The 25,799-nt window shown below is 42.1% G+C and overlaps 2 protein-coding genes across 10 annotated transcripts in view; one reads left to right on the top strand and one right to left on the bottom strand.

Annotated features, from left to right (window-relative positions):
• The window catches only part of LOC137236995 (protein transport protein Sec24C-like), an 84,361-nt gene that overhangs the window by 6,967 nt on the left and 51,595 nt on the right, over positions 1–25,799 (bottom strand). For 3 of the 4 annotated variants that reach the window (XR_010948743.1, XR_010948741.1, XM_067760119.1), the window contains exon 1: positions 346–815. The gene's annotated coding sequence lies outside the window, so the exon portion shown is untranslated. Of the gene's footprint in view, positions 1–345; positions 816–25,799 lie in introns of those variants that run through there. The other variant, XR_010948742.1, reaches the window with a different exon arrangement.
• Positions 127–6,960, top strand: LOC137236994 (uncharacterized). 6 transcript variants are annotated; one of them, XM_067760117.1, is made up of 3 exons: positions 127–378; positions 4,340–4,944; positions 5,548–6,960. In XM_067760117.1, the coding sequence occupies exon 3, from the start codon at positions 5,566–5,568 to the stop codon at positions 6,919–6,921; it is 1,356 nt and encodes a 451-aa protein (XP_067616218.1). In that variant the 5' UTR covers positions 127–378; positions 4,340–4,944; positions 5,548–5,565; the 3' UTR covers positions 6,922–6,960. The 6 variants fall into 6 exon arrangements, with proteins under 6 accessions (XP_067616218.1, XP_067616219.1, XP_067616214.1 ...); XM_067760118.1 differs by lacking the exon at positions 4,340–4,944 and having other exon boundaries at positions 5,464–6,960; XM_067760113.1 differs by having other exon boundaries at positions 4,340–6,960.

The raw sequence follows: 25,799 nt of genomic DNA, 5'->3' as shown, positions 1-25,799 counted from the left end.
CAAATGTTCGCCAAAAATTAAAATATTTTGATTTTTGGCGAACATTTGCGCGAACTGGCAAACACCGCCAAACACGACAGAAAAGGTCGCAGAAACATGACATAACGGGAATGTTCGCGGAAATGTTCGTGTCGTGTATTTGGCGCTTAAGACGATAATTGGTGACCAAGTTATCGATGACGATTAAGTAATCGATTAGGTAACGAGTACCTGTCTTGTGGGCTATTGGCAAACAGAGTTTCGATAAATTCATGAATAAGAATAATATAAATTGTGAATCATCAAATATTCATTAGAATAAATAAAACTCAATCCAACCCATAGATAACAACAAATAACACTTACAGATACGCCAGTTGTTTATTTGGTGGAAAATATGTATGTGGATTCGATACCTAGCATGTACAAAATTTCTGTATGAATAAAATTTCTTCGTGGGTGAGGCTTCCAATGCCTTGCTGTTTATGCTCTATATACGGGATTTCCAGTTGGTGCTACAATATGAAATAAACAATGTATAATATAATATATAGGAAATGGTAATAATAGATTGCCTTATTCTTAACACATGATAAAATTATTTTCGTCGGAAAGTGTCGCGTTACTCTCGCTTAGTGTGCATTGACAAATTCTGTCGGAACGTGTCTTGCTGGTGTCAGTACATGTCGCGTCATATATTGTGCATGAACCTTAATTGGTCAACTTGGTTGTTGTTGTTGTTGTTGTAGCAATGCTCGCCCCACCTAATAGCCGCGACCGATCACAAATTGTCATCAATATCCTCTAACGGGAGTCCAAGGGAACTTGCCGTTTCAACAGGGGTGGACCATAAGGAAAGGGGTGTTAGAGGCGTTGGTTCCACAACACAATTAAAGAGATGGTTCGTGTCATGTTGGGACACATTGCAAGCGGAGCATACATTTTGTATGTCGGGGTTGATTCTGGATAGGTTAGAGTTTAACCTGTTACAGTATCCAGAACGAAGTTGAGCAAGAGTGACACACGTTTCCCTGGGGAGTATGCGTTCCTCTTCCGCGAGTTCTGGATATTTTTCTTCAAGTACTGGATTCACCGGGCAATTCCCGACATAAAGGTCCGACGCCTGTCTATGGAGTTCACCAAGGACCTGCTTGTGTTTTTTCGCTTCATACGGGTGGGTTCTCAGGTGCCGTATTTCCTCAAAATGCTTACGGAGATGACTCCTTAGGCCCCTAGGCGGTGCTGGTTCGTCAATCAGATGTCTGTTGGGATGCCCAGGTTTCTGGGTATTCAACAGAAACTGTTTGGTCAGCATCTCATTTCTCTCCCTGATGGGGAGTATTCTCGCCTCATTATGCAGATGGTGTTCTGGGGACATAAGAAGACAGCCCGTGGCGATTCTGAGAGCAGTATTTTGGCAGGCCTGTAGTTTCTTCCAGTGGGTGATTTTTAGGCTTGGCGACCATATGGGTGACGCGTAGCACGTAATCGGCTTGCTAATTGCTTTGTATGTGGTCAAGAGCGTTTCTTTATCTTTTCCCCAGGTACTGCCAGCAAGGGATTTGAGGATTTTATGACGGCTCTGAATTCTTGGAACAATTGCGGTTGCGTGCGCACCAAAATGTAGATCCTGATCAAACGTCACACCCAAGATTTTGGGGAGTAGGACAGTCGGTAGCGTAGTGCCATCGACGTGGATGTTCAATATGGTCGACATTTGCGGTGTCCATGTTGTAAATAAGGTCGCTGCAGATTTAGTCGGTGACAATGCCAGGTTTCGCGAGGCGAAAAAACTGGAGAGATCAGGGAGATAGCCGTTTATTTTATTGCATAGCTCATCGATCTCTGGGCCTGGGCCTGTGGCCATTATTGTGCAGTCATCGGCGTAGGAAACGATTGTGACTCCTTCCGGTGGTGAAGGTAGCTTAGATATGTAGAAATTAAACAAAAGCGGGGATAGGACACCACCCTGTGGCACCCCTTCTTTAATTCTCCTTGGTTTTGATGTTTCGTTTTAAATTGCACCGATGCCTGCCGACCACCCAGATAATTAGCGGTCCACCTTTTAAGACATGGGGGAAGGGTAGACCCTTCCAGGTCCTGCAGTAACGAGCCATGGTTGACCGTATCGAAAGCTTTTGATAGGTCTAGCGCCACGAGTACTGTTCTATGGTGGGGGTATTGATTTAAACCGCAATTTATCTGGGTGCTAATGACATTTAGCGCGGAGGTAGTGCTATGGAGTTTTCTGAAGCCATGCTGATGAGGGGCTAGCTGCAAATGTGCTTGGAACTAAGGGAGCAGAATGGCTTCAAGCGTCTTTGCCACTGGCGATAGGAGAGATATCGGACGATATGACTCACCTACGTTACCTGGTTTCCCAGGCTTTAGTAGCGGGACCACCTTGGCCATTTTCCATTTCTCGGGTATGACAAAGGTGGGAAGAGACAGGTTGAAGACATGCGCTAAATATTTGAAACCCTCTTTCCCTAGGTTTTTAAGCATCGGCATGGCTATGCCGTCTGGGCCCACTGCTTTGGATGGTTTAGCGCGACCAATGGCGTTCTCAACCTCTCTAGCGGTGATGGCAATTGGTGACGCGCTGAATTTGTGTTTATGTGCGTGTCTATTGGCTCTCCGTCTATCTTTGTCGACCGTAGGATGCATTATATATTGTCGGCAGAAAGCGCTCGCGCATTTTTTCGCATCCGACAGCACCTTATCGCCAAAGGCGATGGAAACTTTGTCTTTGTGCTTAGTCGGATTCGATAGGGACTTTACGGTGGACCAAAGTTTACCTACACCGGTAGAGAGGTTACAACCTCTTAGGTGCTCTTCCCATTTCGCCCGCTTGTGTTCGTCCACAAGCAATCTGATACGTTGGTTTATATCCCTTATTTGGGGGTCGCCTGGATCAAGCTGTCTTATAAGGTCGCGTTCCCTCGCTAAGCTCGCGGCCTCCGCCGGGAAGTGGGCCGGATTTCGGGAATTCTCCCGGCGGGAATGAAATGTGCCGAGGCGGATTCAATGACCTTACGGAAGGCACGCTCCCCTTGGCGGGCATCAGTCGGGATAGGGAGGGCAGCAAAGCTGCTGTCTGTTGCAGATTTATATTCTTCCCACTTTCCTTTTTTGAAGTTTATGAAAGTGCGTTTTTCGGTGACGATGAAGTTGGCGGTACGCTCGAACGAAATAAGTATGGGCAGGTGGTCGGATGCCAATGTTACCATCGGCTGCCAGTTGACGCAGTTTACGAGTTGTGCGCTCACGATTGAGATATCTGGCGAGCTATGACAGCTTCCTACCATACGTGTGGGGGCGTCTCCGTTTATTGTGCAGAACGTCGTTTCGTCTATTTGATCCGCCAACATCTCACCCCTACTGTCCGCCCGCAAGTTTGGATGCCATAGGTCGTGATGGGCATTGAAATCGCCTAAGATAATGCGATTGTTGCCAGTGAGTAAGGCCTCGATATTAGGGCGGTATCCACTGGGGCAACAGGTGACAGGAGGGATGTAGATGTTGATGATTTCTAGATTTAAATAAATACTCCCAAATAAATACTCCCAACCAACAATGCCATGTTTGTGTGCGAATAAGGTTGAGAGAACGCATTCAAAAGGGCAGTGTGCCAAGTGCAATGAACTCTACCACCTAGAATGTGTTAAAATCCGCCCAGCTGATCTTGATTAGGTACTCAAGAGCAGTCAACATTTCATTTGTTTTGGCTGTGTTAATGCCCGTCGAAATTCTCTCCGCTCACCACCACTCACCATCAATTTGGATGATTCTAACTTTAATAGTGCTGCCATTGCGGTTGTTCCTACTAGCACCAACAACATGTCTGCTCAACCATCAATAGGCAATGCCCACATTAATAGAGACGCTATTGATGAAATCGCCGCTATTAAAGAGGAAAACAACAAACTTGTTGCAGTCGTTAATCCTCTTCGCGTCGACATTTAGCCACTTAAGTGGAGCTTGATTCGTACGCTGACATCGGTCGATGATCATGCATCATTCCTACAGAACCATATTATTAGGCTTTTCGACAACCATGTGCCAGTGAAACTCAAAGCTGCTACACACAATAATACCCCTTGGTTTAGTGCCAATCTAAAACACTTAATTCACCAGCGTAACCTTGCTTACTCACGATGGAAAAGATACAAAACCCTGGAGGCTCACAACTGCTTCAAAGCAGCTAGGATCGCTGCAAACAAAGCCATTAGGTCAGCTAAGCAGAAATTTTATAATAACAAGTTTAGTGCTGCTTTGAGTTCGAAGGAAATCTGGAAGTCGATTAAAGATATTGGTATCGGAAAATCCAAATGTGATATTTCTGTCCTCCCTGATGTAGACATTAACGAGATTAATATAAATTTTGTAAATCTGCCAATCTCAACTGACAATATATGTGCTGACAATTATAGTATTCGAGCTAATGTTGATTTTGATCCTCTTGAGTTTGCTAGTGTCGATGATTGTGATGTCGTTCTAGCCATTCTTTCAGTAAAGTCTAATGCTATGGGGTTCGATGGTATATGTCCGAAATTTTTAAAAATAATTCCTCCTAAAATCCTTCCTCACTTAACCTACTTGGTTAACTCTGTGCTGACGTCCCGTGTATTTCCCAAATATTGGAAAGCTGCTAAGGTAATCCCAATCCCCAAGCAAAACAAGGAGTATAGACCTATAGCTATTCTGCCTTTCCTTTCCAGGGTCGAAACAATTTTGCACTGCCAGATAAATACTTATGTGCAGGATAATAACCTCCCAGATTCCCAGTCTGGATTAAGTCAAATCGAAGCTGTAAAACGGCGCTCCTATCGGTGATAGAGGATATTCGAGAACAAGTTGACAGTCGACCACACCGTTCTCTGCAAGAAGCTGGACAACCTATTTAATTTCTCCAACTGTGCAACAGCCCTAATCAGATCGTATTTGGCCGACCGAACTCAGGCAGTAAGTGTTGGTAGCAGAAAGTCTGATTTCGTCAGTGTTTTAAGAGGCGTCCCACAAGTTTAACGCCGCTTGTATTCAGTCCACGGCTCTCCAGCTCCTTCTTCAGTTGCTGGATCTTCAATTCACTGAACTTTGCCATGCCCTTGTTGTCCTCTGGAATTTATTCAACAATTCCTCTTCTGACACCAATTGTAACGAATTTTACTTGCAAATCCTCTTTTTTGCCCTTTTGCTAGGTTCGTATCGCTAAACTGTTGAATAAATAACTCCAATATTGAATAATGGAAAAATGGCCTTTATTAAAATACTTCATTAAAATACTTTACTCAAACTGTGCAACGAATAGCTTAATAACCAAACTGATAGCTCAAATGAAACTCCACTATTCAAAATAATACTGCTATTGCTCGCTAGATATCGTCTTAATCGAAACTGCTTGACAGCTCAAATCAAACTGAATTACAGCGCCTACATCTGTCGCCTTTTATACTCTTTGATTTTAACATTCGCATCTTCTAGTCGCTTAGAGAATCTACTCAGCAACTGAAGAAGGAGCTGGAGAGCCGTGGATTGAATACAAGTGGCGTTAAACTCGAACTTCAGGCACGGCTATGAGAGGCAATGGAAGCAGAAGGAATTGATGTGGACGAGTATGTCTTTTATCCTGATGGGGACGAGACAACAACAAAAATTGAAGAGAAAAACGAAACATCGCAGACAGTTACGATCACAGACTTGAACATGATTTTAGCTGCAATATCTGCTCAAACATCGACAATGTCATCTCAACTAGAAGAACAGAAAACGTATATGTCATCTCAACTAGAAGAACATAAAACATATAGTTCATCACAGATGGAATCCCAAGAGACACGTATTACATTCAAGATGGAAACTCAACTGGCAGAACAGATGTTATCCCAAATGGAATCACACGAGATACGTATATCCGAAATGTCGTCACAAATAACATCCAGGATTGAAACACAGGAGGCACGTATATCCGAAATGTCGTCACAAATAGCATCCAGGATTGAAGCACAGGAGGCACGTATATCCGAAATGTCGGGACAAATTTCAGCACAGGTATCATCGCAGATCTCTGTACAACTAGAAGCCCGTATGGACGAAAAAATAATGGAGTTTGAGAACAAAATCGAGGCTGAGGTAGATGCTTTAAAAGGTCGTATACAGGAGCTGCAACTAAATCGCCCAGTTATTTCAGCAAGCAATACGAAGGTAAAAACACCATCCTTTGACGGTTCTGTTCCTTTCCAGGTCTTTAAGCTACAGTTTGAGAAGACCGCAGCAGTGAACAACTGGAATGTGGAAGATAAAGTTGCCGCACTCTTCGTAGCATTGAAAGGACCAGGTGCCGAAATCTTACAGACTATTCCAGAGTACGAACGGAACAGTTATGACGCATTGATGGCTGCTGTAGAACGGCGGTACGCAAGCGAACACAGGAAACAGATATTTCAAATAGAACTGCAAAACCGTTACCAAAAAGCTAATGAAACTTTCCAAGAGTTTGCTTCGGATGTTGAAAGGTTGGCTCATTTGGCAAATGCGGACGCACCCGTGGAATACACTGAAAGGGTAAAAATCCAGAGTTTCATAAATGGCATACGGGACGTGGAAACGAAGCGAGCTACATACGCAAACCCAAAGCTGACATTTGCTGAAACGGTATCACATGCATTGACTCAGGAAACGGCCTCACTATTGAGTAAACCAGAATACAAAGCTCATCGTGTGGAAGTGGAAAGACCAGATTGGGTAGACACAATTAAGGAAGCACTGAAGGGATCACAACAGAAAAATGACGGAGTTATTAAATGTTTCAAGTGCGGCAACCCAGTTCATATTGCACGACATTGCAGCAGCGGTTCCAATAGCTCCAACAATGTGGGTGGTCGTAAACGCAGAGCAGAAGGTGATGAGCAAATCTCCAAGACCACTCAATCGTTAAACTAAATCGAGTCAGCCGCAAGGGGCGACAGCTGGCTCCCGCAATTGAATGCCCCATAATCTCTATCGCGCAGATTGGAAGAAGATCGAGCAATCTTACTGTTGGAGGACATGTGGACGGAAAGGAACGTTTACTGACTGTAGATACGGGTGCATCTCATTCCATCATTCGAGCGGATTTAGTCAACAAAAAGATAAGACCATTGCTTGGAGCAAGATTACGTACAGCCACGGGAGAGGACACCCAGGTAATTGGAGAAGTAGAATGTGAAGTCGCAATTGGGAACGTCACGGTAGTACGCAATTTTATAGTGGCAGAAATTGTTGATGAAATCATAATTGGAGTGGACTTCTTAATCGACCAGGGCATCAAGATCGACATGCAAATCAAGACGATGCGATATAAAAACATGGATGTACCACTTAATTTCGGCTACGAGAGAGACTACAGCAGTAAACGAGTGCTGGTGGAAGAGAGTCAGCAAATACCACCAAAATCCGAAGCAGTCATCTGGGCAAAGGTTGATGGAGATTGTGGGACAAACAAATTGTGGGTTGTCGAAGCAGCAAACAAATCAGCACTAAAAATACTTGTAGGAAAAACCCTGGCTATGACAAAACAAGATGGACGTATTCCGGTAAGCGTACTCAATGAGTTCAAGTCACCACTCAAACTGACTAAAGGATCTATTTTGGGAAGATGCCAAGAGGCCGAAATAGTTATTAACTGTGAACAGCTCCAGGAACACGTTTCATATAGTAATGCTGATCTTTCAAATGATATCACGGCATGGACGCATGGGCTAGAGGAAGCCTATCAGAGTAAGGCAAAACAACTGCTCATAAAGTACGCGAACATATTTTACCAGGATGGTTCCAAACCAGGCCGCACCAATGTTGTGAAACATCAAATTGACACTGGAGATGCGAGGCCGATCCGTCAACCTCCACGTAGTGTTCCACTGGCGAAGCGGGAAGTTGTGAGTCAAATCATACAAGAAATGAGTGACAGCGGCGTCATCGAACCATCAGCTAGTCCATGCAGCTCACCGGTAGTACTTGTAAGGAAGAAGGATGGAAAAATGAGGTTTTGCGTGGGCTACCGGAAGTTGAATGACGTTACGAAAAAGGATAGCTACCCATTGCCAAGAATCGACGACACTCTGGACTCGCTCTCTGGTACGAAATGGTTTTCCACACTGGACTTGAAAAGCGGCTACTGGCAAGTGGAGGTGAAGGAGGAAGACAAAGAGAAAACAGCCTTCAGCGTCGGAGATGGTCTTTGGCAATTTACAGTAATGCCCTTTGGACTTTGTAATGCACCAGCTACTTTTGAGAGACTCATGGACGAGGTACTGAAAGGACTACATTGGAAAACATGCTTGGTGTACCTGGACGACATCATCGTATTGGGCAAGAATTTTGATGAACATCTTAGGAACTTGGAGGAAGTTTTCCAGAGAATAGCTGGCGCTGGTCTGAAGTTAAGTCCCAAAAAGTGTGCGCTGTATAAAAAGGAAGTCAATTATTTGGGTCACAAGGTAACGACAGAGGGCATCTGCACTGCGAACGAAAAAATAGAGGCTGTAAAGGATTGGCCAAGACCACAGAACCAACATGAATTGAGAAGTTTCCTTGGGCTGTGCACATATTACCGCCGATTTGTACCAAATTTTTCCAGCGTAGCCCATAGCCTCCATGAGCTTACAAGAAAAAACAAAGCTTTTGAATGGAAGAAGGAGCAAGAAGTGGCTTTCCAAACATTGAAGGAGCATTTGTGCACTGCCCCAATGTTAGCATATCCGATTCCAGGAGCAACATTTATTCTAGATACAGATGCGAGTGGATATGCTATAGGAGGCATTTTATCACAACTGGTCGATGGACAGGAGAAGGTAGTTGCATATTACAGCCGTTCGATTGGAAAACCAGAGAGGAACTACTGTGTTACGCGGAGAGAGCTGTTGTCATTGGTAGAGTGCATTAAACATTTTCACAAATACCTCTACGGCCAGCGATTCCGTGTCAGGACAGATCACGCAGCGTTGAAATGGCTTCTGCAGTTCCGTAATCCGGAAGGACAATTGGCACGGTGGATCGAGCGACTACAAAGCTATGACTTTTCCATTGAGCATCGAAAAGGTAGTACCCATGGAAATTCCGATGCAATGCCACGAAGGCCATGTAGTTTGGAATGCAAAAACTGTTCAAAGACCGAGGCTAAAGAAAACATTATAGATATCCGGCTAATGACTATAACGTGTACGGATGAATGGGACAAGGAACAACTAAGAAAGTGTCAGCTAGAGGATACAGATCTGTCACATGTTATGCAAGGGCTCGAACGAAACGAAAGACCAAGCAGAGAGGAGATGTCAGCAGAGAGTCCCATTGCGAAGTCATATTGGGCACAGTGGAACAGTTTAGAATTGATATCCGGTTGCTTGCATCGAGTATGGGAGAGTGAGGATGGTCAATGCAAGAAGAAACTGATAGTTGTTCCCAGGAAGAAGATTCCTGACGTGCTCAGCGAGCTGCACAATGGTCCAAGTGGAGGTCATCTTGGAATCACGAAGACAATCGAGAAAATTAAGCAGAGATTCTATTGGGTTGCCGTCAGTCGGTCACCGAGTGGATTGCCAATTGCGAGGTATGCAACAGAGCGAAAGGGCCCAAAACCCGAAGTCATGGCCAGATGAAGCACTATATTTCAGGTGCACCATTTGAAAGGATAGCCATGGATGTCGCAGGTCCATTTCCTACTAGCAACCGCGGAAACAAATACGTACTGGTGGTTATGGATTATTTCAGCAAATGGCCAGAGGTATACCCAATCCCAAACCAAGAAGCAGAAACAGTAGCAGAAGTGGTTAAAAACGAATGGTTTGCAAGGTATGGTGTACCAATGGAGTTACATTCTGACCAAGGCAGGAATTTTGAATCAGCTGTGTTCCAAGAAATGTGCAAGAAGTTGGGCATTCGAAAAACACGGACAACTGCATTGCATCCTCAGTCCGATGGTATGGTGGAATGTTTCAATAGAACATTAGAGGAGCATTTAAGGAAAGTAGTAGACAAGTACCATAAGGACTGGGATACACACATATCATTATTCTTGATGGCCTACCGATCGGCAGTACATGACACAACGGGCCAAACTCCCGCAAAGGTAATTTTTGGCAATGACCTTCGACTGCCAGCTGATTTGAAGTATGGGATAGATGCGATGCGGAGAGGAATGTCAAGAAATCCACTGGGGTCTTGGAAGAACAGCTGGGAGAGATACACGATCTGGTAAGGCAACGAGCAAAGATTATGAGTAACAAGATGAAAGCGAGGTACGATAAAGCAATTCGGAAGGGTTTCAGGAAGAAGATTTGGTGCTGTTATACAACCCACAACGAAAAAAAGTTTGTCCCCGAAATTGCAGTGTAACTGGGAAGGCCCATACCAAGTTGTAAAACGGAACAACGATGTAGTATACCGCATACAAACCACTACCAAACCACGAAGCAAAATGAAAGTGGTTCATTTGGAGAGATTAGCAGCGTGTAGATCGAGAGATTTGTCTGATCGGGACGATCAGACTTAGGTGGAGGGCAGTGTCACGGATATTAGCATCACTAAGCTATACCATCACTAAGGCGATGCTAAGGCATGCTAAGCGATATTTACGTCAATAATCAAATCATGTATACACATATATAAGGCAGCCGAGAGATGTCACACACAGATGCATTCTCTTATACGCCTATGTGTGCGCGAGAGACTGTAAACTACAAACATTCACATCAATAATTCAATCATTATGTATCTACATAAACGAATAAATAATTGCGTCTACACATACATATGTACCATGTACGAATACGAGCAGCGGAGAGTCAATGCATATATCTGAGATACCTATAAGTATGCAATGAGAAAAACTATAAAAATTGTGCAATTGTAGTTACGGCTAAGAAGTTTGAGAGCTACTGGACTAGTAGATTCTGGAAGCGCCTAGAAGATGTATAAAATTGTGCAATTGTAGTTACAGCTGAGAAGTTTGAGAGCTGCTGGACTAGTACATTCTCAAAGCGACTAGAAGATGCGAATGTTAAAATCAATGGGTATAAAAGGCGACAGATGTAGAGGCGCTGTAATTCAGTTTGATTTGAGCTGTCAAGCAGTTTCGATTAAGACGATATCTAGCGAGCAATAGCAGTATTATTTTGAATAGTGGAGTTTCATTTGAGCTATCAGTTTGGTTATTAAGCTATTCGTTGCACAGTTTGAGTGTTATTGTGAAGTATTTTAATAAAGGCCATGTTAGCGCGCAACAAACCAGTACACCCTTGAGTACCTAAAGTTACAAATTTATTCTACTTCAAAATGCAACCTTGTGTCTGTATGTCAAGTAAATCGCCTATACGAGTTCAACTGACGTTAAGGCATTGCATTGGATCATTTGCCTTTTCCCTTTCTTTTCGTTGGCGGTGTTGAACAAGGAGGACCAGCAGCACAAGTATTTTAGCGACCACGACCACGCTTATAATTAGATTTACAATCATATAATTGCAATATAAGTTAATCATTTCCTTTGTACAGAATTACACCTGAATTAAATGAATTTTACAAGGTAATACAGCTTAAAATACGTGTTATTTCTCCACCCGCCAACATTCTAAAATACTTGTGGAAAACGACAAACGAAAGCACGTTGTGGAAAATATATTGTTTCTACGCATTCGCCATTTGCTAACACGCCATGAATGACTTGCAAAATTCCGAAGTTTCCCTTGTTAGTGATGCACCTCCGCTTATTGGTGCATGCAGCAGTAATCCGCAATCACATGTTACGGGGGGTAATTTATCAATTGGAACACCTGCTACCACAACTCCCAGGGAGTGTGCCCGGAATATTTTCCACGAATAGTGCTTACCAAATGTCACCATACACATCGCTACATGCCGGGCTTGGAGGCCTGGGTGTACCCATAAGTCAACAGCCATGTTATACTAGCACACATATGATTCATAACCAATATCTTTATAATGGTGTACCCTCTTATATTGGTAAACCTCAGCTAAACTCAACGTTTGCTCACCCTGGATGCGTGTACGGTCAGAGTCGTCACGGACCGAATAGTACCATTTTCACATCCATTCAAAGGGGCAACGACCAGCATGCATCGCAATTGCCATTCGATACATCACAGGCTAACGTGGGCACTGCATATATAGGAACATATGGCGCTGCCGCACCATACCAACCCGTCTCACCAGTGCACGGCTGTTCCGGGCAACCACATGGAGGTTTAGCGCCCGTCAGCGACAGCACGTGGGTGGTCTATACACGCAGCCTCGGTACAATCTGGACGTAAGCCTGACACCATCGCAAGCGGCAGCACGACACGTGCTTAGTAAAGATCTGCCACTCTTCTCTGGAAAAGCAGAGGAGTGGCCGCTCTTCATCACGAACTACGAGCAATCAACTGAACGCTGTGGGTTTACTGAACAGGAAAATCTAATTCGACTTCAAAAGTCACTACGCGGGGCGGCTCTAGAAGCTGTGAGAGGGAAACTAATGATGCCCTCCACCGTTCACCTTGCCATTGCTACATGGCGCATGCTTTTCGGGCGACCCGATGTAATCCACGATACACTTCAGCGCAAGTTGAGGCAAATGCCAACAGTAAAAACTGATCGGTTGCACACCCTAATCGATCTCGCTCTGGCCGTTCAAAATTATAAGGCAACGATGCAGGCGTTGGGTCTTAGCGATTATCTTAATGATCCAATGTTGATAAATGAATTGCTGGCCAAACTTCCAGGGGATATGAAACTAGATTGGGGTCGCCGTCGAATGACCACGGCTCGCGTCGACATTATAGCATTTGATGATTGGCTTTTCGGCCTAGCATCGTGCGCCAGCCAAGTGACACCACTTAGCTCTCCCACTTATACGACTTGGGAAGAAAAAGCGGGACGAAGGGGCAACAAAGAAAGAGTCCTCATTCACGACAGTAATTCCAAAGAGCATGCTAGAACAAAACCTCTGTCATCTGTGTGGCAACGACCATAATCTCTCCGAGTGTCAAAACTTCAAGGCAAAGAGCAGAAATGAACGTTGGCAGGTGGTGAAGGACAAAAAACAACTATGCATCCGTTGCTTCGAAACGCATTTGCTTCGGCGCTGTGCATCCAAGAAAGAGTGCTGAATTGACGGTTGTAGAATGGCCCACAACCCACTATTACATAGTCGATCATCTGGAGCTGACAACAGCAAGGTGAACAATAATGACGGGCCCACAGTCCTATTCCATCAGCGCAAATTCAAGAGAACAATCTTCCGCTACATTCCGGTGACTCTTTATGGACCGAAATCAGCTTTAGAGACGTTTGCCCTCATCGACGAAGGAGCATCGTGCACGCTGATGGATAATAGCTTGGCCGAGCACTTGGGGCTTGACGGACCCAGCGAAGAACTTTGTTTGAGATGGACAGGCGATATCACTCAACAAGAGGCTAAATCGAAGTTTGTAGGCTGCGAAATATCTGGCAGAGGAGAAAACTCAACGAGATACCGTATGCGTAACGTGCGCACCATCACTAACCTAGAACTACCGCAACAATCTCTAAACGCCGAAGAGCTGGCAGAGCACCATCACTTGAGACCACTGCCTATTGTACCATACACTAATTGCAGAGCACGTTTGTTGATAGGTTTGGATAACACAAAGCTCTCCATTCCGATAGAAGTACACGAAGTCGAGGGTGACGATCTAGTAGCTGCGCGTTGCAAGTTAGGCTGGTCGGTATATGGCCATAAAAATTCCGATCATCCAGTAGAGGAAAGTTTGTTGCACGTATGCCCCTGTACGCGAGATAATCAAGTGGACAGCTTGATGAGAACATATTTTTCCATAGAATCGATAGGTACCAGTCCCACCACGCACAGGTCAATGGCAGACGAACGCGCATATACCATAATGCAGAATACAGTCAAATATAAACCATACGAAAAAAGGTGGGAAACTGGCCTCTTATGGAGATACGACAAAATTGATTTACCCGACTCATTCCAAATGGCTTATCATCGACTTCAATGTCTTGAAAGAAAGATGGAAAAATGCGCCGAATTGAAAGAATTCGTCATGGAGAAAATTAATCACTACATCGACAAAGGGTACGTACGAAAGCTTTCCGCCGACGAAGTCACTAAAGGAGGTAAGTCCTGGTTCATACCAATGTTCACCGTCATGAATGTTAACAAAAATAAGAGACGAATCGTATGGGATGCGGCGGCCAAGGTGCAAAACACAAGCCTGAACGACGTATTGCTTACAGGCCCTGACCTCTTACGATCGATGGTGGGTGTTTTAATGAGGTTTCGTGAACGACCGGTGGCTATATGCGGGGACATCCGTGAAATGTTCCACCAAATACATGTAAGGAAAGAGGACCAGGTGGCGCAACAGTTTCTTTGGAGGGATGGCGATACCAGCCGGCGGCCTGATGTATTGACTATGACTGTTATGACGTTTGGAGCGTCTTGCTCCCCATCTTTAACCAACTATATAAAAGACAAAAATGCGCAACGTTTCGAGAAAGAGCTTCCTCAAGCAGTGGCAGCAATCGTTCAAAATACATTTGTAGACGATTGGCTGCATAGCGTAGACGACGAAGATGAGATGATTCGCTTAGCTAATGATGTCCGCCACATCCACGGTGAAGGCGGGTTCGAGATGCGGAGTTGGCTGTCGAATTCTGCGCGAGTTGTGCAGGCACTCATGGGAGGATCAGAGTCCATTAACAAGTGCTTTGACGAGCCAGGTTCGAATCCCAAAAGGTTCTCGGAATGTGGTGGCTGCCGAACAATGACGAGTTAACCTTCAAACATAATTTCAAGCCGGATATTTTTGATGAATCAAGCATACCAACAAAGAGGCAAATGCTCCGAGTGGTGATGACGATATTCGACCCCTTGGGTCTGCTAGGCTTTTTTGTGATCGAGGCCAAGGCAGTTCTGCAAGATGTTTGGCGGTCAGGGGTGGCTTGGGACGAGGCCGTGCATAACAAAGAACGATCGGCGTGGTGGCAATGGGTGCGTAAGCTGAAATACATTAACGACATCCAAATTCCACGCTGCTATCTCCTGGCGAGCCGTAGTGACGACAACCAGCTGCACGTTTTTGTAGACGCCGGTATATCAGCATACGCGGCTGTAGCATTCCTGCGTTCCAATGTAATCGGCGAAGTTCAGTGCAGGCTAGTAGCATCAAAAACCAGAGTCGCCCCATTGAAGCCGCTGTCTGTTCCGAGCCTTGAGCTGATGGCTGCAATTCTTGGGCTTCGGCTTGCTAAATTTATACAACAAGAGATCTCTATACATATTAGCCGTCGTATCTTCTGGTCCGATTCGAAGGACGTGTTATGCTGGATAAGGTCTGACACCAGAAAGTTCCACCAATTTGTGGCCGTACGCGTCGGCGAAATCTTAGAAGAATCACAAGTCAACGAATGGCGGTGGGTGCCATCAAAGCACAACGTCGCGGACGACGCTACTAAGTGGAATCCCAAACTCGACGTTAACAGCGCCGACAGATGGTTTACGGGACCGGAGTTTCTGAGACTACCGGACACTTCCTGGCACACATCCGAAATACAACAATCGCAATCCACCCTGGAAACGATACAGCACATAGCAGCTGACATCTCGGTTGAAGAGGGTGCATCACCAGATCCCAAAAGATTCATCAAATGGGAGAAACTACGTTCAGCACAGATGTGCGTTCTCCGATTTCTTCGATTGACTATAAGAGCTCCGATTAAAAACCCTATAACTCAGATGCTGCTGTACGATACGACTTGCACAAGTGCCGAGCTTCTGATATTTCGTATGTGCCAGCGCGAATGTTACAGCGAAGAACTCAATCAACTGAGAACCGGCGGGGTAAGTCGTTAAAGCTCAATTTACAAACTTTCTCCATTCACAGATAAGTACGGTCTGCTGCGCGTAAAGGGACGAATCGACGAAGCAAGGGGAGTGCCATCAGATCTAAAACAACCGATAATTCTCCCGTGGCATCACAGCGTTACAAATCTCATCGCAGACTTCTACCACCGCAAATTCCATCACCATCACAACGAGATAGTGGTAAATGAGATGAGGCAGCGATTCTGCATTCCGGGATTACGTGCATTAGTGAGAGCGGTTGCAAAGGTCTGTCAACAATGTCGCAACCAACGGGCCACGCCAAATCCACCAGAAATGGGCAGACTTCCGGTAGATCGTCTTGCAGCATTTACTCACCCCTTCGCATACACAGGGGTTGACTATTTTGGACCCTTTGACGTGAAGGCAGGAAGAAGGCATGAGAAACGGTGGGGCGTTTTATTTACGTGTATGACCATTCGAGCTGTTCACATTGAGCTTGCGCCATCACTCTCGACTGACTCATTCCTACTCATTCTGAAATTGTTTATTGCCAGAAGAGGCATTCCCAGGCGAATTCTATCCGACAACGGGACCAATTTTAGAGGCGCCAGTCGAATACTGGCGGAAGAGATCGAGAAAATATCGTCTGACGCTATTATGCAAAAATATCCTGAAATCGAATGGTCTTTTATACCACCAGCAGCGCCACATATGGGTGGGGCACGGGAGCGCATGGTTCGCTCGGTGAAATCAGTCTTGATGGACATATTACCAAAAGGTGGTTTGCGCGAAGAAGTGCTGAGAGCTGCCCTAGCTGACGTTGAGAGCATCATCAATATGCGACCACTAACATATATTCCGCTTGACTCACACGAAAGCGAGGCTCTGACGCCAAATCATTTCCTTCTCGGCAATTCCAGCGGCATAAGAGAAAAGGATGACATCGACGTAGGTCTTCCTACACAGCTGAACGAAAGCTTTCGCAATGCCGGCGACTTAGCGGAACGATTTTGGAGAAGATGGCTCCGTGAATACTTACCGGGTCTAACCAGACGCGCAAAATGGTTCGATACCCCCGAAATACCAATCGCTCCAGATGACATCGTCATAATCGTAGACGAGAACACAAAGCGGAACACATGGGTAAGAGGAAGGGTACTAGATGTCATACGCAGCGCTGACGGGCAAGTCAGGAGTGCAGTGGTCAAAACCTCCAGCAGCTTGGTCACCCGCCCAGTGGTGAAACTTGCGCGCCTCGATCTGAAATCGGTGAACCCCACGCCAGAGCATGAAGTTCACGGAAGGGGGAATGTTAGCGCGCAACAAACCAGTACACCCTTGAGTACCTAAAGTTACAAATTTATTCTACTTCAAAATGCAACCTTGTGTCTGTATGTCAAGTAAATCGCCTACACGAGTTCAACTGACGTTAAGGCATTGCATTGGATCATTTGCCTTTTCCCTTTCTTTTCGTTGGCGGTGTTGAACAAGGAGGACAAGCAGCACAAGTATTTTAGCGACCACGACCACGCTTATAATTAGATTTACAATCATATAATTGCAATATAAGTTAATCATTTCCTTTGTACAGAATTACACCTGAATTAAATGAATTTTACAAGGTAATATAGCATAAAATACGTGTTATTTCTCCACCCGCCAACAGGCCATTTTTCCATTATTCAATATTGGAGTTATTTATTCAACAGTTTAGCGATACGAACCTAGCAAAAGGGCAAATAAGAGGAAGTAAAATTCGTTACAATACAAATACAAAATACTGTCCAATAAGAGTCAATTCTTGCTGAAGTACGCTCCATGCATAGTAAGCATTGTAATGATGACTTACGTTTAACTGTCTCCTCCCTATGCAAAGAAATAGATGCAATTCGCAAATACAAAAATTGTTCTTGTACCAATGTACTCCCACATGCCAATACATCTATTAGTGCTACAAATTCTCTTGGCTCAACTGATGCCACTGCCAGGGATTCCCCTATATCAGTCGTACATACGCACATATCTTCATCTAAGAGTAATAAAAACGCTCTCGCCTCTGTAGATGTCAATGCTACTGATAAAACATCAACTAATTTCTCGCCATCGTTCCTCCCTTCCCCAATTGGCCCTCTTTCATATTGTGACGAATATTAGCAACACTAAGGCCGACTTGCAGAACATCCAAGGTTAAATATATAAATTCAGAGTTAAGTAACTCGGTGTTAAAACGTTATTTTTTTAACCCAGGCAATGTGTTGCGGAACATCTTTTTGACGTGGAGTTAGTTAACTCTGGGTAGGGGTATTTTCGCGTTTAGTTGTACACACTGTAATTTTTTTCTGTTACTTTCGTTGAACATCCGTATCCGCTTGTCAAAAATTATAATCTTTGTAAAATTGAAATTAAATATTTTGCATATTGCAACACAAATTCTTAAAACATACGTAAGTATCAAAATATTTGTATGAAATTACTTGTTGCTAATTATTATTATGTTAATTAGGTACTGCAAGTACATATTTCGAGCAACGAATTTGGACATTTTTTGAGGTGAGCTAAATCCAAGCATTTTTGAATTCTTCACTTACTAATATTAGTTTTTGTTTTTTGTAGATTTCGCTTCTATTATTTATAAAAAGTAGCTGTTTGCTTTTGGTAAGCCTTAAAGATTTTATTTTTTTGTTAGGTAATATTTTACATTGGGGGCTGAGTGTTAATACACGTCCAAAAATATCGGAAGTGGGGCCAAAAGCCGCGGTTTGACCCTTGTATCAAGAATCTGGTGCCGAAAATGCTTAACTTTGTTTCTATCGAAAGATATTTGCAAAAAACAGTTGCAACTTTTCGCATGGTTGTTGTAATTTTGATGATTTTGTTGCACACACACACACACTTATGCAAAAAGATGTTCTGTGCGGAAATATTTTGGATCACGTAGCCGGTGTTTGACCCACCCAGGGGCTGCCAATAAAGAAAGGTGTTCTGCGCAAAAATACTATGGATCCTGGTTCAAGGTTTGTATGTGTCCGGGGTCATTTTCTGGTTTTTTGTAAATATTTTTTGATGGAACAAAGTGATTGGGTTCCCGACTTCGGATTCTTGATACCATTTGCTTGAAATACCGAAATAAAAGTTCCCCCTTACCAAAGCCTTCATAAACGCCTTATACCTATATCATTGATACAGAACTAGGTCTGCCTAAATGGAAGTTGTGTATACTGCAGTTTTCATTTGCTGTTTTCTTTTGATATCCATTTCCCCCTGTGGTGAGGAAATTCACGGCTACCATAATAAATCACGGCATTGATCGATTTTGTTGTACTCACCGACCCTACTAATTGTGATCGTATCCACCAACGACAACAATTCACAGGATTCAAGTAAGAGTCAAAGGAACGGGGTTGTACCATAATGATATTGGTGTTAGAGATGTTGGTTCCACATCACATTTAATAATATGGTTGGTGTCATGTGGTAAATTAGGTACGCCAGGCACAACTCTGGTTAGGTAAGAGTTTGTCCAGAGCGACGCATGTTTCCCAGCAAAGTCTGCGTTCCTTTTCTGCAACTGGGGAGAAGGGGAGAGGGGGGGGGGGAGGGGTATGAATGTCAATAATGGCGTTCACCGGACGCGATTCAATAAAGGTATTTACAGACTGTGTGGTTGAAGCTCCGTTAGATCAAACGGCTGTGTTGAAGGTGGTCGGATCTCGTCATAGTGCTTACGGAGATGTCCCCTTATGAGCCTAGGTGGCGGGTTTTCCTCAAGTAGAGTCCATTGGATGACCACGTTTGTAAGAATTTGCTGGAAATTTCTTACTTATCATTCCGTTACGCTCCCTTACATTGAGCAATTCCGATTATTTCAATTATGCAAATGATGCCCAGGCGTCATAATGAGACATCCCGTGTCAGTTCTGAGTGCAGTATTCTGACAGGCCTGTAGCCTTCCCCAGTGAGTGACAGCCGGTAGCGTAACACCATCGACGTGGACGTCCAGCGCACCAGCGCTTTCTGTTTGAAGCATATTTTATGCCTATATTTGGGTCAATACCCCCATATATATAAATGAAAACTCTATATGATTGAATAATCCCGAAACTTTAAGTTGTGCAAGAACCCCAATTAAGTGCCCAGGACTTATGTTATAAAATAACTCCGTCCTCTTAGCAAATACTAGAAATTTTCTAGGACCCAGCTTAATTGCTGCTTCGAAATCTGAACACCCTGTTGCTCTACCAACCCCAAGTAGTCTCGAAAGGAATCCTATTGGCACTCCCAACTTCGCTGACCTCCTACTAGATTCAAACTGCTATAGCATAAGAAAGCGGTGAAAGAAAGCGGTGAAAAATATGCGCATATTCTAAAATCTTTTTAAATTAGTTATACGCACTAAATATTTGTGAAAAATATACATAAAAACTCTAAAATTCAACTACAATTAGCGGACATATATGTTCTGCAGTTATTTGATGCAAAAACATTGTAAACTACTTTTATAATAAATTTTGTATATGTGTAAAGAAGAATGGAGAAAAAATGTGACAAATGCAAAAGTAATATACGAGGAGAAGCGTCAAAAATTCGGTGTGAAGGGGTGTGTGGTAAATATTACCACCTAACAACAAAATGCTCAGGCTTGGATCAATACAGCGTCACCAAACTTGAAGAATGTGAGATGCTTAGGTTTATGTGTACTGACTGTGTGCAGTATGTACATAACGTTGATGACATCCTTAAAGATATGCAAATGGTGGTAAAGCAGAATGGACAACAATTAGCAGAGTATAGAAGTGAGTTTGATAATTCACTAAAGAAAAATGAGCGAGAGATTAAACAAGTACTTAAAGCAGTGGAAGTTGCATTTAGTGAAAGAATCAAAGCAATGCAAAAAGCTCAAGAGTCTTGCGAAAGAAGTGTGAAAGAAGTAAACAAAATCCGTGAAATAGCAGAAGGGTTCAAGCGAAGCAGTGAGCAAGTATGCGAAGAGTTAAAAAGCAATAAAAATGACAATAAGAAAATGATTGAAACAATTAGTAATGAAAATAAAAAAATATGCACAGAAATAAAGAGAAACGGCAATGTTGAAGCCAAGGCATCGTATGCAGCTGTAACAAAAGCGTTGCCAGAGATTAGAAAAGTTGTTCCCTTAATAGTTAAGCCAAATACAAAGCAAGGTGCTGAAAAAACCAAAAATGATCTAAACTTGAATGTCGATCCAAAGGAGCTACAAATTACAAATATAGTAGCAAGACAAAGCGGTGTAGTGATTGTAGAGAGTGCAAATGACCATGATCGTGAGAAAATAAAAAATGCTATTGAGAACAGCCTCGGAAATAACTACAATGTGAAGATTCCTATGAAAGTGAAACCAACCGTTATTGTAACTGGTATAAATTTCAAGTATGATAATGATGAGCTTACCCAGAGAATTAAACGTCAGAATAATTGTCTATCCGAAACAGATATAAAAATTGTCAAGCAGTATGAAGTTAAAAAAAATTAGAAAATTTACTATAATGCCGTAATTGAAGTGGAGGTTGAAGCTTTTATGAATATACTAGCCGGAGAAAGGCTCAATGTAGGCTGGGAGCGGTGCAGAGTATATGATGCAGTGCAAGTACTATGTTGTTTCAAATGCAAAGGCTTCAATCACAAAGCCAGTGACTGCAAAGAAAAAGAAGTATGCACAAAATGCTTGGGTGAGCATAAATATGTGGTATGCAATAAAGAAGCAATAAATAAATGCATCAACTGCATCAGGGCAAATAAAGAATTAAATTTGGGACTGGACGAAAATCACGATTCCATGGACAGAATGTGTCCTGTGTATCAACAAAAGCTCATAGCAAGGAAGAGGAAGATTGGCTATTAGCAACCAACGAGGGAATCTGTAACCACAAAGCACAAGTCAAAAACTAAAACAAACCTGCGTAACAAAGAGCTCAACTTGGACTGTATATATCTTAATATTAATAGTATTACAGCAAATAAGCTAGAGCTGGAACATCTTATAGAAATAAAAAAACCCAGCATTGTTTTATGCGCGGAAACATGTACAACAGATAAAATCATGGATTCTGAGCTATGCATTTCCACATATAAATTCATCCGCTGCGATTCCCACAGTAGACATACAGGTGGTGTTCTAATGTATGTACATGAAAATTTACAATATAGCATAGTGTGTAATAAAGCTATTGACAGGAATGTGTGGTGCATTGTCATAAAACTTAAAAAATATGCGTTAAAATGGCAAATTGGTGTACTCTATCACTCACCAAATAGCAGTGATGCTGACTTCATGACATACTTAAACAATGTCATCAATGAACACCTCAGGGAATCTGACAACATTATAATAGTTGGAGATTTTAACATTAATATGAATATATCATCAACATACTCAAACCAGCTTATAAGTTTATTTGCACAAATGGCTATGGTACAAAGAATAAATTTCAACACAAGAATAACTGAGCACTCCTCTACGAAAATAGACTTACTCTTCAGCAATAATGAGCAAGTTAAAACTGAACATGTAAATGGATATAAAATTTCCGATCATGAAACAATTCATTTCAAAGTACCAACAGCTAAATATTGCAAAATGAGAAAAGTTGCTACTGTCACCAACTGGGAGTACTATAGCGCAGAAAATCTTTTAAATCTGCTGCGAACGTGCGACTTTAGCTCTGTGTCTCATGTAGGCATAGAACGTAGAACTGAGATCCTGAACAATATTTTAACTGAAGCTATGCAAGCATTGACGTATGAGAAGAGGATCCAAATACAACTGAGGAATAAGTGGTATGACCGTGAGCTAAAGGAACTGCACAAAAGAAAATTTGAATTCTATAATATTGCTAGAAATACTGGCAACTGGGTGGATTATAATGGCATAAAAAAAATATATAAAAAAACTGTTATGTATAAAAAGAAGAAATATATGGAAGATAAAGTGCTCGATAGTGCAGGAGACATGAAGCGGATGTGGAAGTCCTTAAAACATCTTGCTGAGCTCACCGATGACAGAAAGGTCGTTAGCAAAATAGTAATTAACGGTGAATGCCTCGAGAAGGAATACGATATAGCCAATGCCCTAAATACATTTTTTGTACAGAGCATAGCTGAAATTAATGATAGCATTGAAATAATTCCAATTGCGGCAGAAACAAGTGTAAATAATGCAATTGAAACTTTTCAATTCACCGACGTAGAGTTAGATGATATAATGAACATTACTAAATCTTTTAGAAACAAATATGGTGGAAAAAAGCTTTTGTCGGAGGGGGTATTTAAAGATGCCATGATTTACATTGCTCACTTCTACAAAGATATAATAAATGAATCAATAAACAGTAGCATTGTTCCAAATTGCTGGAAAGTATCAACTATAGTACCTGCGGAAAAAGTCAAAAATACAGTAAGGCCAGAGGAACTGCGCCCAATTAATACGCTACCCGCAGATGAAAAAATTATGGAAACGGTGGTTAAAAATCAATTAGTGGCATATCTAGATAAATACCAAATTATTATACCTGAACAATCTGGGTTTAGGAAAAGCCATTCTTGCGAAACCGCACTGAATATGGTTATTGCGGAATGGAAAGAGGATATAACTGATAAGAAAGTTGTGATCTCAGTCTTTTTAGACTTAAAACGTGCTTTTGAAACTGTGGATAGAGAGGAACTGCTGAATGTTATGTTTAATAATGGGATAAGAGGAAAATCCTTGGAATGGTTCAGAAGCTATTTGAGTAATAGAAAACAGAAGACGATAATTGGAAGTGCAGTTTCACCGGTTGCTGATGTACATATTGGGCTACCGCAAGGTTCAGTATTGGCACCGCTATTGTTTACAATATATATTAACGATATTAAAGAATGCTTGAAATATTGCAATATTCGACTATTTGCGGATGATGCATTGATAACCATTAGTGAAAGAAGTGCGGGCTTTGCGGTATCGAAAATGCAAGAAGACTTAGACTCCCTCTACAAATGGCTATGCCATAGAAAGTTGAAAGTGAACGTGGATAAAACCAAAAGTATGATATTTTGCAAAAATCAAAGCATTATGGGTGCCAATAACCTTAGCAATATTACTCTGAAGATAAGAAATGTTGAAATTCAGCAAGTAGACAAGATCAAATACCTAGGAGTCTGGATCGACAAAAACCTTAGATTTGGAGAACACATAAGTTATTTAGAAAACAAAATTGCAAAAAAAATTGGTTTTATGTACAGAACTTGTAAATATATTAGTCAACGACACAAATTATTAGTGTATCGATCAATTATTGAACCGCACTTTATCTATTGTCCAACAATCCTGCTATTAGCAAATGACACACAAATAAAAAAACTGCAGATACAACAAAACAAGGCAATGCGATTAATTTTAAAATGTTCGCTTAGAACACCAAAAACTACAATGCTAAATATGTTAAACTGGCTCAGTGTAAAACAGTCGATATATTATTTCACATTGAAATTTATACATCATATGAAATTAGGAATAACACCGAATTATCTCAACGGGAGAATACATTTTAATCATGAAATACATAACTATGGAACTAGAAGCAGCGGAAATATAAGACTGCCTAGAGTAAGAACGGAGTTCGCGAAGAAGACTTTAGAATATATAGGTTATAAAATGTACAATGAATTACCAAATGCGATAAAAGACTGTGAAAATATTAATAAGTTTAAAGCAAAATTATTTTTATACTGTAAGTCATTAAGCATGTAATGTATACAATTTATTTATATATATATATTTTTTTTTTTACCTTGAACTAGGTCTTAAAGACCGTAAATAAATAAATTATTATTATTATTATAATAATTGTATAATTTTCATGTACATGTATGTATGTACTCCGGGTACAAACGAGCAATAGCATATGTTACCTTGTGGACGATTCTGCACGCTGTTGACTCGTGGAAACCAACGAAATCCCCACGCGTCACAAGTTGGCTTCCAGTTGCGTAAAATCGTAACGCACACAAAAGTGTGGTCATGGGAGACAATGCTCCACTGTTAAAATAATAAAACATAAAAAAACTTTATATCGCACTATAATATATAAAAAAACCAAATACCAACCACTTTGAACTTTCCAGTTGCGTTTTTATTTTGTCCAACAAACCGAAAACTGTTTCTTTCTGCAGCCGAAATCTCCTATAAAATGCTTTATCCTGCAGATCGTTAAAATGGTCGCTTCGCTCTGCAACCGATCTATTAAAAAATCAGTTCCGATATACTCAATGATTTCTTCATCGGTGTCAGAATAGATCATCGTCGCCAGAATTGATCAACCTCACTCAGCATTACTTATTTCTTGAAGAAATTTGCTTTTTTTTTTTTTTATTTGGGATTTTATTGCATAGAAGTGGACTGTAATTTGTCAAAACGCGTCTTGCACGGGTATTAGCAGTCGACCCCAGTACTAGAACATCATCAAAAAGTATCACATCAGATCGACCACTACACCAGGACAACAACATCTTAGATTTCTATGAATATTGTTACTGATTATTGTTACAGAGGTCAAAATGCGTTTTGGACGTGTATTAGCAGTCGACCCGAGTACTAGAACATTATCAAAGTGATTGGGTTCCCGACTTCGGATTCTTGATACAATCCGCTTGACATACCGAAATAAAAGCTCCCCCTTACCAAAGCCTTCATAAACGCCTTATACCTATATCATTGAGACAGAACTAGGTCCGCCTAAATGGAAGTTGTGTATACTGCAGTATTCATTTGCTGTTTTCTTTTGATATCCATTTCCCCCTGTGGTGAGGAAATTCACGGCTACCATGATAAATCACGGCATTCATCGATTTTGTTGTACTCACTACTAATTGTGATCGCATCCACCAACAACGACAATTCACAGGATTCAAGTAAGATTCAAAGGAACAGGGCTGGACCATAATAATATTAGTG

Source organism: Eurosta solidaginis, chromosome 1 (assembly GCF_040869045.1).
Source record: "Eurosta solidaginis isolate ZX-2024a chromosome 1, ASM4086904v1, whole genome shotgun sequence".
Classification (NCBI taxonomy): domain Eukaryota; kingdom Metazoa; phylum Arthropoda; class Insecta; order Diptera; family Tephritidae; genus Eurosta; species Eurosta solidaginis.
This window is presented reverse-complemented; position numbering and strand designations above follow the sequence as displayed.